At 41.5% G+C, this 15,156-nt stretch overlaps 1 protein-coding gene across 1 annotated transcript in view; it reads right to left on the bottom strand.

Moving 5' to 3' along the window:
* LOC126267129 (tyrosine-protein phosphatase non-receptor type 23-like) overlaps window positions 1-15,156 on the bottom strand; it is a 125,778-nt gene that overhangs the window by 27,152 nt on the left and 83,470 nt on the right. The window contains exon 5 of the mRNA XM_049972051.1: window positions 5,811-5,923. Coding sequence (XP_049828008.1) covers window positions 5,811-5,923 — 113 coding nt within the window. The remainder of the gene's footprint in view (window positions 1-5,810; window positions 5,924-15,156) is intronic.

Genomic DNA, 15,156 nt, shown 5'->3' with positions numbered 1-15,156 from the left:
TAAAATCAAGGTATCTACCAGGGTCAGTATTGGTATACCTCTCAAAAAGTGATTCCCCAGCCAAAAAGTGCTCCTGTCAGTTATTTAGTAGAGGTTTGTACCTGTCATACATTTTTTACACAATGAAATAAAAATATGAATTAAGCATATAGTAAAGACAGAAGGAGCACAGCTCTATAAAGTGACAAATTACATTCTTTTGAAATATTTTACATTGATAATCTAGAAAAGAGAAAAAACGCTTAAAAAGTCTGTAGGGCTGTTCGATCATTGGCCTGTGCCTAGTTATAGACTGCTCTAACATGAAATACAGGTAGGCATCTCTGGCAAAACTTGCAACAACAAACGGAAAATTTGCAAAATGTAGTTTTTATGTGGAAACTCTTAATAACAAAACATCTGGGCCATTACAGGCTCTCTATGAGGATTATACTGCTTAGACCTGGGAAAAATGTTACAGAGAATTACATGTATCACCTGATTTATTTCATGAATAACACATTTGTTGTTGACAAGATTTGTAATTTATTGATGTAGAAGTAAAGAATACAGCTTGGAAGTACAACCTAATGAATCAAATGTGCAATATGACTGCCATTTTGGTTTACAACTTCTTCAAGTCACACACATGCATTTGTGATGATTCTTCAACACAAATCTTCTGGAATTCAGTGGCAGAACTCCACAATGATGGCCCTAAGTTGCACTGCATTTTTGGGTTTTCTGTAGGACCCTCAAAGGAATAAGTCACATGGGTTAGTGTCCAGGCTGTGGGGTGGCCACATTCCTCCTTCCGCATACAGGCAAATGCCGGGATGGTTCCTTTGAAAGGGCACGGCCAACTTCCTTCCCTATCCTTCCCAAATCCGATGAGACCGATGACCTCGCTGTCTGGTCTTCTCCCTGAAAAACAATCCAATAATCCTCCTTCCGCCTAACATTCTGGAAATCTGTTTGACAATACCCTAAGGCAAAGTCTTTCGTGCAGAAAATCAAGCACAACGATGGCAGTGTGGGGGTGTGCTCCATCCTGCATGGACCATTTTGTCTGCAATGGAAGACATGAGGCTATGAGTTAAGGAAAGAATTGGTTTTGCAACATGTCCAAATAACGTTCACCGGTTACTGTAGCATCAAAGAAGAATGGACCGATGATTTCATGTCTTGACATTGCGACAAACACGCACACCTTTTCTCTGTAGGTGTCTTTCGTGTGGAATATTTTCGGAGGTTCACATGCCCACACTCGAACGTTCTGTTTGTTCACAACACCTTTCACGTAAAAATAAGCTTCGGCAGAAAACCATTTGTTGTGCAGCACTGCCTCTTGGTCTTGCTTGATTGCTTTTACAAACCGCAGTCTCCACTCCTTATTTCTCACAGTGAGCTTATGTGCCATAGTCATCTTGTATGGATACAAGCAAATGTCGGATTGAATAATTCTTTGTACAGATTGGCATGAAATTCCCAACTTGGCACTGGCTCTTCCTGTTGACTTACTCAGACTACAAGTCAAAGCCACTCAAACTTCTTCAATGTTTTGCAGTGAACATCCGGTATGTGCATGTGGCTGCTGACACTCCAAAACAGACCCAGTAACTTCAAATTTTTTATGTAATCTACTTTCTGTCTGTGTGCTGGGAGCCCACCGTGTGCTGAAATGACCATGAAACCTTCCCTATATCAATGTAACGCTGTTCGTTGCCACGAACAGTAACACAATATTTGTCTTTTGTGCGACTGTCAACCATCCTTTGTCCGTCATCGTGGCAAACTGAAATGGTGGCCTCACAACAGAAGCCATGGCTCGTAATGAAATCTGGTGTAATTTCCATGAACTGCATAAAGTTGAGCACACAATCTGACAGCTATTGACCCAATAGTATACTTGTAGGATTAAAATTCAATCAGGTGACTTATCGTGCACCGCCCTGTATGTTAACATGTATTGCAAAGGAACATTTTAATAGAAATGTATCATGAAAAAGATGAAAGTTTGTCAATAAGGAAAGCAGAGATAAAACCTTCATCACTCTCCAGCGTGGTGCAAACACAACAGGGCTTTAATAAGTGCTGCAGGCCCTGGCTATCGCCTATGTACAGCTATCAATCATACAGTCGTGTACCATGGTTTGCTGCATTTCATGCCTGCTCACAGTTCTTTCCTCTGAACATCAAACACACAGTGGATTGCTCACAACTGAACATAAAGCAGTCATCATGATGCCCTATGGTGCCAGCCTCACCACAAGAGGCATAAACATCGCCACAAACTGTGCTGCCATTATGGCACTGTCTTGAGTCTGTGAGTCATGTACCTCGCCAGGTGGTTCTTCCAGTTGCCACCAAATAACTTTACAGCCATCTTTCTCCTTCTTCATTCCAGGCATACGCTGCCTAGCGATTCCTCAATCAGAGTTCTCATCATTGAGCCAATGAGGGGGCTCTCACCACAGTGTACATAGACTACACTCATCCTTGAGCAATGAGGGCTCACCACTGGCCAAGGCCTAAAGTACCAACCACTGACCACTGACCACTGACCAAGGCTCCAAGAACTACATCCATCCCTGAGCACACCATCCTCATCACTGCCTGTGGCCTCCACAGACAGCATCCATCATCGAGTAACCTACACTCACCACCAACCAAGGCCTCACCCATGGACTAGAAGCTTGAGCCAAGTAGTGCAACTTGTGTCTCCAAAAATCTTAATATCGTATTCCAGCTACTGGACTTAATAAACATACAAATTTTTTGCTACTGGGCACTTCAGTTGTAGCATGCTATTCCCTTTCAGTCACAAACACTAAACTAAATATGATCCTATTGAGCTTCGTATGTCCACCCAATTCCCCGGGCCTATCAGCTGGCTCAACTTGCCAGTCAGAGAGAGCATAAATTTACTACATACAGCTGCTTGAAAATGTAGATGGGCATTTGAGCATTATGTATTAAACAATGGCCAAGTGCGTATTTTCATTAGTTGTGATCTGAGCTGTTTTTGGCTTTTTGATGTATGTGTGGACATAACAAGCAGGTGACACTTGAAAATAATCAAAAGTTACCAATATTAGCATCAAATCCTCTGTTTTGTTATTGCAAGGCTGGTTGGTGACACTTACAATGACATTTCACCTCTCTGAATGCAGGGGTGCACAGGGAGTGTCATATAAAAATAATCAAAAAGAACTGACATCAATGTGAAAAGGAAAATTTTTGCAACACTAAGCTGATTGGGAAGAGTTTTGATGATCTGCCATCTTTAGGGATTACTGGAGACTGAAATGAGCTGGTGCAAGAATAATTGAAAAAGAGGACTGTTACTGCCATCCCCTACTGCATATACACTTTTAAAACTTATGAATAAAAGAAGGTTATTTTTACATGACAGACAAATTTTATTACTTTTACAGATGTAATATTGGAAGAAATAATGAGCTGGAAAATGCCATGTAATAAGCTAACTGATTAAAATGAGCACTAAGATATTTTTCTGGAACTTATTGCTTCTTTCACCTATGTAAATGATTTGTTAATGTCATAAGTGTCGACTTGCTGTGAAAGACTGTGGATCAGAGTCCACATCATAATGTTTGTTCCCCTACATTGGCCAGGTAACTCAGTTAAACAGTCCAATAGGACTTTGTTTAGAACAGTGCCTACGTGTTGATGACAGCTTTAAGTTTCAGATCATCATAAGGGACACCTGTGAATATCAAGATGTGCCATGGGAACAAAACTGCAGTAATAATAATTAAAAATTATGTGTGCAGCAGTGCACCGTTTGTATTTTGTACTGCAAAGTGATGGCATATGTAAATATCCTCAACTTGTAGGATGAGATCAGTCACTAACAAGTTTTGAGTGAATGGGAAGTATTGTTCAGCACATGATGTGGATGCTTGCCTATTGTCTGATAAGCTAAAGCAGTAAATGTAACTGATTCAATGTTGATTTAAAAAGGTTCTCATGCTTTATTCTGGATAAAAGTGTGACGGAGTCATGTAGGAGGCTAGCGACCATTCTAGTAAACCTTAGTAGATCTCTAGTTAAGCGGGCTAGGCTGCATAAAAGGTCATACAGCATGTAGAGAATTACTTTATTGAACACAAAGTATGCACAATGCATTTAGGAATTATTTCCATCTTCAGAAATCTACTCAAGTGCAAAGTAGCACAAGGACAAGAGTGTTATTAGCTGTTTATGTAACATGAATCTGTCATCTCATGTTACATACAGAACTGGCAACGCTCTTGTCCTTGTGCTACCTTTGCACTTGGGTGAAATTATGAAGACGGAAATAATTCCCTAATGTGTCATACATACTTTGTAATCAATAAAGTCATTCTTCATCTGCTCTATGACTTTTTATGTGAGCTACCCAGCCTAACTAAGCAGGAGAATTTAACAATCACTGAATAGAAACAAATTCACTGATGGTGGACAGGTACATAAAAAGCAGAGCATTACTCTTTTATATTTTGAGCTCCTTTCGAATGTGCCCTTACAAGTCATTTCTTGTTTGACCTCAGCAGTGAGTCATCAGATATTTTGCCACTAATCTGCTTTTACAACAAGTTTTGAAATAATGGACCCAACACTGCATTTAATTAACCTGGCTGGTTCTCACATTTATTATCATTCATGACAACATGATGATCATTTTGTCTATAAGAAAACATATTTGTAGATTGCACCTTACAGGTGAGTTCTGACTGATTTATATCACAAAGTATGTTTTGATTACTTTGTCACAGAACACACGAGGTTTTCTAGTAAATGCCAACATTACACATTTGGCTGATACAACATATGGCTACACTGTGGTTTACCATGTGCAATGGTTCAGTTGTGTCGCAGTCGTTAACAATGTTCAGTGACATGTCCTGTATGTGGTATGTATCACTGTCTAATCGTTGTATGACTACATACAAATAGCATGTAGCCCTTTGACAGCAATTAATTTTGTTTTCTCTGGCCAGTGGTTATCAGTATTTCACTACCATTATGTCCTTTTTAGTACTGTCACAACAATTCAATAAAGCAAGTACGAGTAAACAGGGTCCTTGTTTTCATAGTCAGTGACTGGACATCCATATATTTCCAGGCCACGTACTAACAGTGGAAATAACAATATGTAAGTATGGCATTTGTTGCACTGTAGTACACCAAGCAAATCACAATTATGAGCAATGTGTGGGCCATGCTTGCATCACAGTAAGTGCAATAGCAGCATGTTTCATTCATTTCACGCATCAAGCTAAAAAAAAAAAAAAAAATGTGTTGCAACCAATATTTGCACATGGTTATAATGTCTCATAAAATTTAAATTTGTGAGCCCCTGCCGTACATTCATAGTCGTGAAAGCCATTTGTCAATATCTATTGTGGCTCCGGAGACATTAGCAGTGAAACGTTCATGTGGGACACCCTGTAATATAATGAGGGAAAAAGTTATATAAGGAGTAGAATGGTATCAATGCAATGTTTTATTGTTCTTCACGGGAGAAAACTTGTAACACACAGACAAAAACACAATTCATATGCATCTATACATTCCCATCTTCCCTTTCTGAGGATGGACTGAAGTTCAAAAGCTATTGCCTCTCTCTCTCTCTCTCTCTCTCTCTCTCTCTCTCTCTCTCTCTTTCTTGTGTTCTCGTGTGTGTGTGTGTGTGTGTGTGTGTGTGTGTGTGTGTGTGTGTGTGTGTGTGTGTGTGTGCGTGCGTGTGTGCTGCGATTTTTGCATATCTGTTTATAATGATAACACAACTTTTCTTGTGGTGAAGTTGCAAACTAAATACAAACCTCATATATTTTTGATCCTACACTTTGCGGAATGGAAAAGTTATCTGCACCTCCTTGTGTAATTGTGTTGAGGGCAGATCTGTAATAATCTACTAACTGAACAGCCACTTTTGCTGTAAAAAATTGAAATATAGTTGTAAGTTTCACTGTTAGAAAAATAGATCACTACAAAGGTAATGAAAAAAATGTTAACAGCCTTAAGATTAGGATGCACAGAATATCTAGGAGAAGGAGTTGATTCAAAATAAGTCCAAGGGCCTAAAAGATACAAGGATAAAAATACAAACAGAAACAAAATGAAACTGTTTCCTTGTGGATTAAATGTCAACTGTACAACAAATTAAAATGGGATTCTCATAAATACAAAAATCAACCTTTACATAAATTACGGGAATCTCCATGGATTTGTGAAATTCTGTGATAATACCCATACAGTTTAATGTGAACTCCAAAAACAGTGCCATTTGGAATTTATTGCATTTAAAAATCATTTCCAGAGATAAGTGATAAAAAAAATTCCTAGTCTTATTGATGACTGAGGTCTGTGCAATGCTCTCGCATAATAATTCACTGTTCAGTTCACTATATTTTAATTGTTCAAACATATTTCCCAGTTTGTTGTTACAAATGTCTTTATTATTTATGAAGTTAGTATTCAACAAGCTTACTCTTTTATGGGCAGGTATTGAATTCTGAGCACACTGGTAAATGACTGACTGAAACAGTTATATCTCACACAATAATATTAATTTGCTGCTATGCAGTTCTTGCACAACTGGAGATGCCTCAAACGTTGACAATTAAAATTCAATGGGTGTCAAGTCCCATTCATGCTCTGCACTAAATACATACAGAGCATTACTGAGTACTACTAAAAATACAACTTAACAATCTTACTCCACCATGTTTTATGGCTCTATACTGTCTAGCAAGGGGAATGTGTGGGATGGGGCTCATGAATTGGGCTCAAGCTGTGTAAATAGCAGCAGGCAGATGCCCCTATAGAATATTTTGCCTGAGTGGACTATTAGAAAAGGTAAAATGTTCTCTAAAGATTTTCAAGTAGACTGTAAGGGATTTTTAAATAATTTTCATGTCAGTGGCTTAGCACAGGGGTCAGGCACACTGTCTGGCTACTTGTCAGCTTGGGTTTGATTCTACATCTACATCTACTTCTATACTCTGCAGTAAGTCACCTGACAGTGTGTGCTGGAGAGTGCTCTGGCTGATACCCCCTTACCTGTTCCATATGCAAATGACACATAGGAAGAATGATGTGACAATGCCCCTTGCATATCCTGCCACCACAGCAGTAGCCAGATGAAGCAAGCACACCACAATCACCTGCAGCCTGTGCCCCACCCGACAATGTTGAACAAGTCAGGCTGCTGCTAGCAGAGTCTCATCCACTTGTATTTTCTCTGCTATATACAAGTGTTCTCAATTCAGACCAGCTCATGCCGGTGTGCATGCTGTTGTCAGTGACAGGGCTCTGTACTTGGACAATTAGAAGTTGTGTTAATGTTTCCCCAAGCTTCTCGTTATTCAGCATGCAGCTCTAAACCTACCAAATTTTTATCTATGTAGTGGTTGTCAAAAAAGAGTAGATGCAGCAAACAGGTGTTGGTAAGCCTCTCTCCACTGAGTAGATATATATGTCGGATTGCCAGCATAGTTTAACTCCATATTTACTATAGTACCAGGTGGTTATAGTTAAACTTTCCCCATTTAGCACGTTATAATACGAAAACTAGTTACCGTACGAGTACCAAACTTGGTAGCATTAATGTTCAGAGTATGGGGTGGATTTCCATGTGTCACAGCACCACTATCCAGGTCCAACTATGGCCATCAGGTGCCATGATCAATCACCGTGATTCATAGTCTCACATGCCTGACCAATTGCAGTGCACTTGTTGACACGTCAATATAAGCTTGGACAAAAGGAACAGGACATTATTGGTGAAGCTCTATTCTCAAAACAACAGTAATACTGCAGCTGCACTTTGAGAATTTTGCTGGCTGAAAGGATTATGGAAGGGTCTTCTTTCTCTGCCTGCTGTGCAAAGCATGATGAAGTAGTTCAAATCAATTGGAGAACTGGGCTTTGCTTCAGGAAGAGGCCGACAACTGGCTGCACCACAGGTGGTTGATGAAATCGCTGTTACTATGGAAAACAACAATGCGTGCAATTCCCGATCGCCAGGCAGTGTGCATGCCATGTCACGACATCTGAACATCCCGTGGTCCACTGTACAGAAACGTGCTCTGAACCATTCTCAAATTATATCCGTGCAAGATACATATCGTATTGCAATTTGCACAGCAGGACACACAACAATGTGTTGACTTTGCTTTCCACTTTCCTGCAAGGATTGAAGTTGATGAGGGCTCACCCTGGACCATCCTTTTGACAGAGAAAGATCATTTTTCTCTGATGCAAGAGGTGAACACACAGAACTGGCGAGTGTGGGGATCTTCACCTCCGGTCACCGTGCATGAAGTTCCTTTGTATGGTGAACGTGTCACCATATAGTGTGGCTTCATGGCTATGTTCGTCAGTGGTCCAATTCTTTTTTAATACGTTGGTGCTCAAGGACCAAAGACATGTAGTGTGACTGGCCAGCATTACTGTGATATGCTTTGCAAGCATGTCATAACTGCCTTACAGGAGAGAGACCATTGAACTCAACAGTTTTCATGCAAGATGGGGACCTGCCACACATCGCTCGTGAAGTTCTACATCTACATTTATACTCCGCAAGCCACCCAATGGTGAGTGGCGGAGGGATCTTTATGTGCTACTGTCATTACCTCTCTTTCCTGTTCCAGTCTCATATGGTTCGCGGGAAGAACGACTGTCTGAAAGCCTCCGTGCGCGCTCGAATCTCTCTAATTTTACATTCGTAATCTCCTCGGGAGGTATAAGTAGGGGGAAGCAATATATTCGATACCTCATCCAGAAACGCACCCTCTCGAAACCTGGCGAGCAAGCTACACTGCGATGCAAAGCGCCTCTCTTGCAGAGTTTGCCACTTGAGTTTGTTAAACATCTCCGTAACGCTATCACGGTTACCAAATAACCCTGTGACGAAACGCGCCGCTCTTCTTTGGATCTTCTCTATCTCCTCCGTCAACGCGATCTGGTACGGATCCCACACTGATGAGCAATACTCAAGTATAGGTCGAACGAGTGTTTTGTAAGCCACCTCCTTTGTTGATGGACTACATTTTCTAAGGACTCTCCCAATGAATCTTACCAACAATTAATTTTATATGATCATTCCACTTCAAATCGTTCCGCACGCACACTCCCAGATATTTTACAGAAGTAACTGCTACCAGTGTTTGTACCGCTATCATATAATCATACAATAAAGGATCCTTCTTTCTATGTATTCGCAATACATTACATTTGTCTATGTTAAGGGTCAGTTGCCACTCCCTGCACCAAGTGCCTATCCGCTGCAGATCTTCCTGCATTTCGCTACAATTTTCTAATGCTGCAACTTCTCTGTATACTACAGCATCATCCGCGAAAAGCCGCATGGAACTTCCGACACTATCTACTAGGTCATTTATATATATTGTGAAAAGCAATGGTCCCATAACACTACCCTGTGGCACACCAGACGTTACTTTAACGTCTGTAGACGTCTCTCCATTGATAACAACATGCTGTGTTCTGTTTGCTAAAAACTCTTCAATCCAGCCACACAGGTGGTCTGATATTCCGTAGGCTCTTACTTTGTTTATCAGGCGACAGTGCAGAACTGTATCGAACACCTTCCGGAAGTCAAGAAAAATAGCATCTACCTGGGAGCCTATATCTAATATTTTCTGGGTCTCATGAACAAATAAAGTGAGTTGGGTCTCACACGATCACTGTTTCCGGAATCCATGTTGATTCCTACAGAGTAGATTCTGGGTTTCCAAAAACGACATGATACTTGAGCAAAAAACTTGTTCTAAAATTCTACAACAGATCGACATCAGAGATATAGGTCTATAGTTTTGCGCATCTGCTCGACGACCCTTCTTGAAGACTGGGGCTACCTGTGCTCTTTACAAATCATTTGGAACCTTCCGCTCCTCTAGAGACTTGCGGTACATGGCTGTTAGAAGGGGGAAGTTCTTTCGCGTACTCTGTGTAGAATCGAATTGGTATCCCGTCAGGTCCAGTGGACTTTCCTCTGTTGAGTGATTCCAGTTGCTTTTCTATTCCTTGGACACTTATTTCGATGTCAGCCATTTTTTCGTTTGTGTGAGGATTTAGAGAAGGAAATACAGTGCGGTCTTCCTCTGTGAAACAGCTTTGGAAAAAGGAGTTTAGTATTTCAGCTTTACGCGTGTCATCCTCTGTTTCAATGCCATCATCATCCCAGAGTGTCTGGATATGCTGTTTCGAGCCACTTACTGATTTAACGTAAGACCAGAACTTCCTAGGATTTTCTGTCAAGTCGGTACATAGAATTTTACTTTCGAATTCACTGAACGCTTCACGCATAGCCATCCTTACACTAACTTTGACATCGTTTAGCTTCTGTTTGTCTGAGAGGTTTTGGCTGTGTTTAAACTTGGAGTGAAGCTCTCTTTGCTTTCGCAGTAGTTTCCTAACTTTGTTGTTGTACCACGGTGGGTTTTTCCCATCCATCACAGTTTTACTCGGCACGTACCTGTCTAAAACGCATTTTACAGTTGCCTTGAACTTTTTCCATAAACACTCAACATTGTCAGTGTCAGAACAGAAATTTTCGTTTTGATCTGTTAGGTAGTCTGAAATCTGCCTTCTATTACTCTTGCTAAACAGATAAACCTTCCTCCCTTTTTTTATATTCCTACTAACTTCCATATTCAGGGATGCTATAACGGCCTTATGATCACTGATTCCCTGTTCTGAACATACAGAGTCGAAAAGTTCGGGTCTGTTTGTTATCTCCACGAGTCAGTTCTCTGTTTAATTGCTCGAGGTAATTTTCGGATAGTGCACTCACTATAATGTCACTCGATGCTCTGTCCCTACCACCCATCCTAAACATCTGAGTGTCCCAGTCTATATCTGGTAAATTGAAATCTCCACCTAAGACTATAACATGCTGAGAAAATTTATGTGAAATGTATTCCAAATTTTCTCTCAGTTGTTCTGCCAATAATGTTGCTGAGTTGGGAGGTCGGTAAAAGGAGCCAATTATTAACCTAGTTCGGTTGTTGAGTGTAACCTCCACCCATAATAATTCACAGGAACTATCCACTTCTACTTCAATACAGGATAAACTACTACCAACAGCGACGAACACTCCACCACAGGTTGCATGCAATCTATCCTTTCTAAACACCGTCTGTACCTTTGTAAAAATTTCGGCAGAATTTATCTCTGGCTTCAGCCAGCTTTCTGTACCTATAACGATTTCAGGTTCGGTGCTTTCTATCAGCGCTTGAAGTTCCGGTACTTTACCAACGCAGCTTCGACAGTTTACAATTACAATACCAATTGCTGCTTGGTCCCCGCATGTCCTGACTTTGCCCCGCACCCGTTGAGGCTGCTGCCCTTTCTGTACTTGTCCGCGGCCATCTAACCTAAAAAACCGCCCAGCCCACGCCACACAACCTCTGCTACCCGTGTAGCCGCTTGTTGTGTGTAGTGGACTTCTGACCTATCAAGTGGAACCCGAAACCCCCACCACCCTATGGCGCAAGTTGAGGAATCTGCAGCCCATATGGTCGCAGAACTGTCTCAGCCTCCGATTCAGACCCTCCACTCTGCTCTATACCAAAGGTCCGCAGTCAGTCCTGTCGACGGTGCTGCAGATGGTGAGCTCTGCTTTCATCCCGCTAGCGAGACTGGCAGTCTTCACCAAATCAGATAGCCGCCAGAAGCCAGAGAGGATTTCCTCCGATCCATAGCGACACACATCATTGGTGCCGACATAAGCGACCACCTGCAGATGGGTGCACCCTGTGCCACTCATGGCATCCGGAAGGACCCTTTCCACATCTGGAATGACTCCTCCTGGTATGCACACGGAGTGCACATTGGTTTTCTTCCCCTCTCTTGCTGCCATAGCCCTAAGGGGCCCCATTATGCGCCTGACGTTGGAGCTCCCAACTACCAGTAAGCCCACTCTCTGCAACCGCCCGGATCTTGTAGACTGAGGGGCAACCTCTGGAATAGGACAAGCAACCATGTCTGGCCAAAGATCAGTATCAGCCTGAGACAGAGTCTGAAACCAGTTTGTCAGACAAACTGGAGAGGCCTTCCGTTCAGCCCTCCGGAATGTCTTTTGCCCCCTGCCACACCCTAAGACGACTTCCCACTCCACCACAGGTGAGGGATCAGCCTCAATGTGGGCAGTATCCCGGGTAGCCACAGTCGTAGTCCGATCGGGGGTTGCGTGGGATGAGCTGGCCGTCCCCGACAAACCCCCATCCGGACCCCCACAGTGATGCCCATTGACAACAGCCTCAAGCTGTGTGACCAAGGCCAACACAGCCTGAAGCTGGGAGCGAAGGGATGCCAACTCAGCCTGCATCCGAACACAGCAGTTGCAGTCCCTATCCATGCTAAAAACTGTTGTGCAAAGAACGTTTGAGCTAATCTACAGAGAGTGCAAACAAATCAACACAAACTTTAAACGGTTATTAAAATACAAGATTGCCTAGTAAATGCAGTAATGCTGCTACTTGCGCACTGCTGACACTGCTCGGCGGCGGAAGGAGACTACGCGATTTTACACTATTCAGGTAGTAAAACGCGATGCTACAACTCTCAAATACTATAATACACCCGAAATTTATGAATTAAACAATTCAAGTACCAAAAACACGCAAAGAAATTAAGAATTAAAATATGTAACAAATGAGTGAGCTGGGAGTATATGACTTGCTGCAGCAGCTACTTATCCAACGGCGGCAGGGAGCACACTGACTGTGACCAACCGACACTGGCCGTTCAAAACAAAAACAGAAGACAAACGACTAAGTGAATTTACACTATTCAGGTACTAAAACAAGATGCTACAACTCTCAAATATTATAATACGCCCGAAATTTATGAATTAAACAATGCAAGTACCAAAAACACGCAAAGAAATTAAGAATTAAAATATGTAACAAATGCGTGAGCTAGGAGTATACGACTTGCTGCTGCAGCTACTTATCCAATGGCGGCAGGGAGCACACACCTGCATCTCCAAAACACATTTTGAAACAATCGAATTATCAGCAAATCTTTTCCAAATACTTGGCTGGCATGATCACTTGATCTCATTCCCTGTGATTTCTGGTTGTGTGGCTACCTGAAGGAGAGGTTTACTAGGGGAACATTCGCACATGTGCTGATCTGAAGCATAGCGTACCAACACAGGTAGCCAGCATAAAAGGAAATGCTTCATTGTGCTCTGCACAATATAGCCCTGCACTTTTAGACTCTTCTGGGCACTGATGGGTGCCATGTCGAGCCCGTTTTGTAGAAGAAATGTTACCGGTATGTGATGGTATGATGTACTGCAGCAGTACATTAAAAATGTTTCAATTGAATCGACTCTGCATTATTTCTCTTCCCCATGTCCTTGACATTAATGCTACCGAGTTTGGTCCTTGTAGAGTAATTAGTTCCATGTTATAACATGTTGAACATAGAAAGTTTAATTGTAACCACCTGGTGTAATTCAAGAATCACTGTAACCAAAAATCTTATGGAGCCTCTTCATGGACCTGGAGATCCTTATGCTGATGTGCTAACACATATACTCTTTTATTATTTAGGATGAACTGTTCAATTCATGGGTCACAACTGAACATACAGATGCTGTAATTTTGCCATTCTCCCACAACCTTATGGTGACCTGTGACATCATGTGTACTGATCTATAGCATAGTCCTATGTCTAGATTACAATGAAAGGTGACGGTTTGGTTGTAAGATGGCGAAGCAGTACCAAGTACTTCAGTTAATCCCAATTCACACCCACAAACCTATAAGTAAAAAATAATTTCTTTATAGACTGTGCTACCCTATTCTTGGTCGAGAATGGAGTTTTATGTTGTGATAAATAAGTCTAACGTGCTACTGGGAGATGACAGGCATGATACTGATCATAACATATAATAAAAAAATGAGAACATTTACACATAGGGATGTAAATTCTGCTTAAATCTATTTTTTTATATTAAACACATGATGCCTTTGCAAAGTATACAGAATTTATAATGGTGTCTCAATTCAGTAAGTTACGTAACTGCCTTGTTTTAAGTATCAGATGGAAACAGCAGCTGAACAGTTTGAACAGAAGAATCAGAGTATTTTTCAAATAGTTTCTTTTCCCTAATACACACCATACACATATAATGAAACAATGGGGAATCCAGGATGGAATGTAATAATATTATGAAAAAGATAGCTGGTACTCGCCATATAGGGGAGATAGTGAATTGCAGATAGGCACAACAAAAAGACTGTCACAAAACAAGTTTTCAGCCAACAAGGATTTAGTCAAAAATAATGGTCACACACACGCGCGCGCACACACACACACACACACACTAACACACACACACACACACACACACTAACACACACACACACACACACACTAACACACACACACACACACACACACACACACACACACACACACACACACACACACACACACAGGTGTACGCGCACATGCAAATGCAACTCACACACACAACTGCAGTCTCTGGCAGCTTCAGCAGTCCTTGCTGAATGAAAGCTTATGTTGTGACAGTCTTTCTGTTGTGCCTATCTACAACTCAGCATCTCCACTGTATAGCGAGTACCAAAGACAAATAAAGAAGATCCTTGATGGTTCCAGTGGGCTTACCACTGCTGCTTCATACGTGTATCTCAATCAATCACAATGCGATTTCATATAAGTCTCTATGGCAACACCTCTGTGTTGTTGCAGCTCTATGAATAACTACTATTTTTGTCTGCAGCCACTCGTAATTCACAGCTGAAAGCTGGGAACAGTGCTGCCAGTTGTCAGGGGTTATCAACTCAAATGGGAATCCCTGTAGGGAGGACAACTTTCTTTTCATGGAACACTATTGAGAAAATTTGAAGGACTGGCATTTGAAGCTTAGTGCAGGTTGATCCTATTGTGATCAATGTACATTTTGTTGAAGGTCCACATAGATAGGATAAGAAAAATTATGGCTCATACAGAGACATACAGACACTCAATTCATTGGTGCAGTATGTATGTAGACTATGTAGATCTTCTTACACTGTATCTACTATAGTCTTCATCTGTTGTCAGTATGTTTTCCACGAGTTGGCTGTCAAGGTTTAACTTCATTTGTTCCAGGTGCCTGGGGCCTCT

The sequence above is a fragment of the Schistocerca gregaria genome, chromosome 4 (assembly GCF_023897955.1).
Source record: "Schistocerca gregaria isolate iqSchGreg1 chromosome 4, iqSchGreg1.2, whole genome shotgun sequence".
In the NCBI taxonomy this organism is placed as follows: Eukaryota; Metazoa; Arthropoda; class Insecta; order Orthoptera; family Acrididae; genus Schistocerca; species Schistocerca gregaria.
The sequence above is the reverse complement of the archived record's forward strand: the minus strand, read 5'-3'. Positions and strand labels throughout refer to the sequence as shown.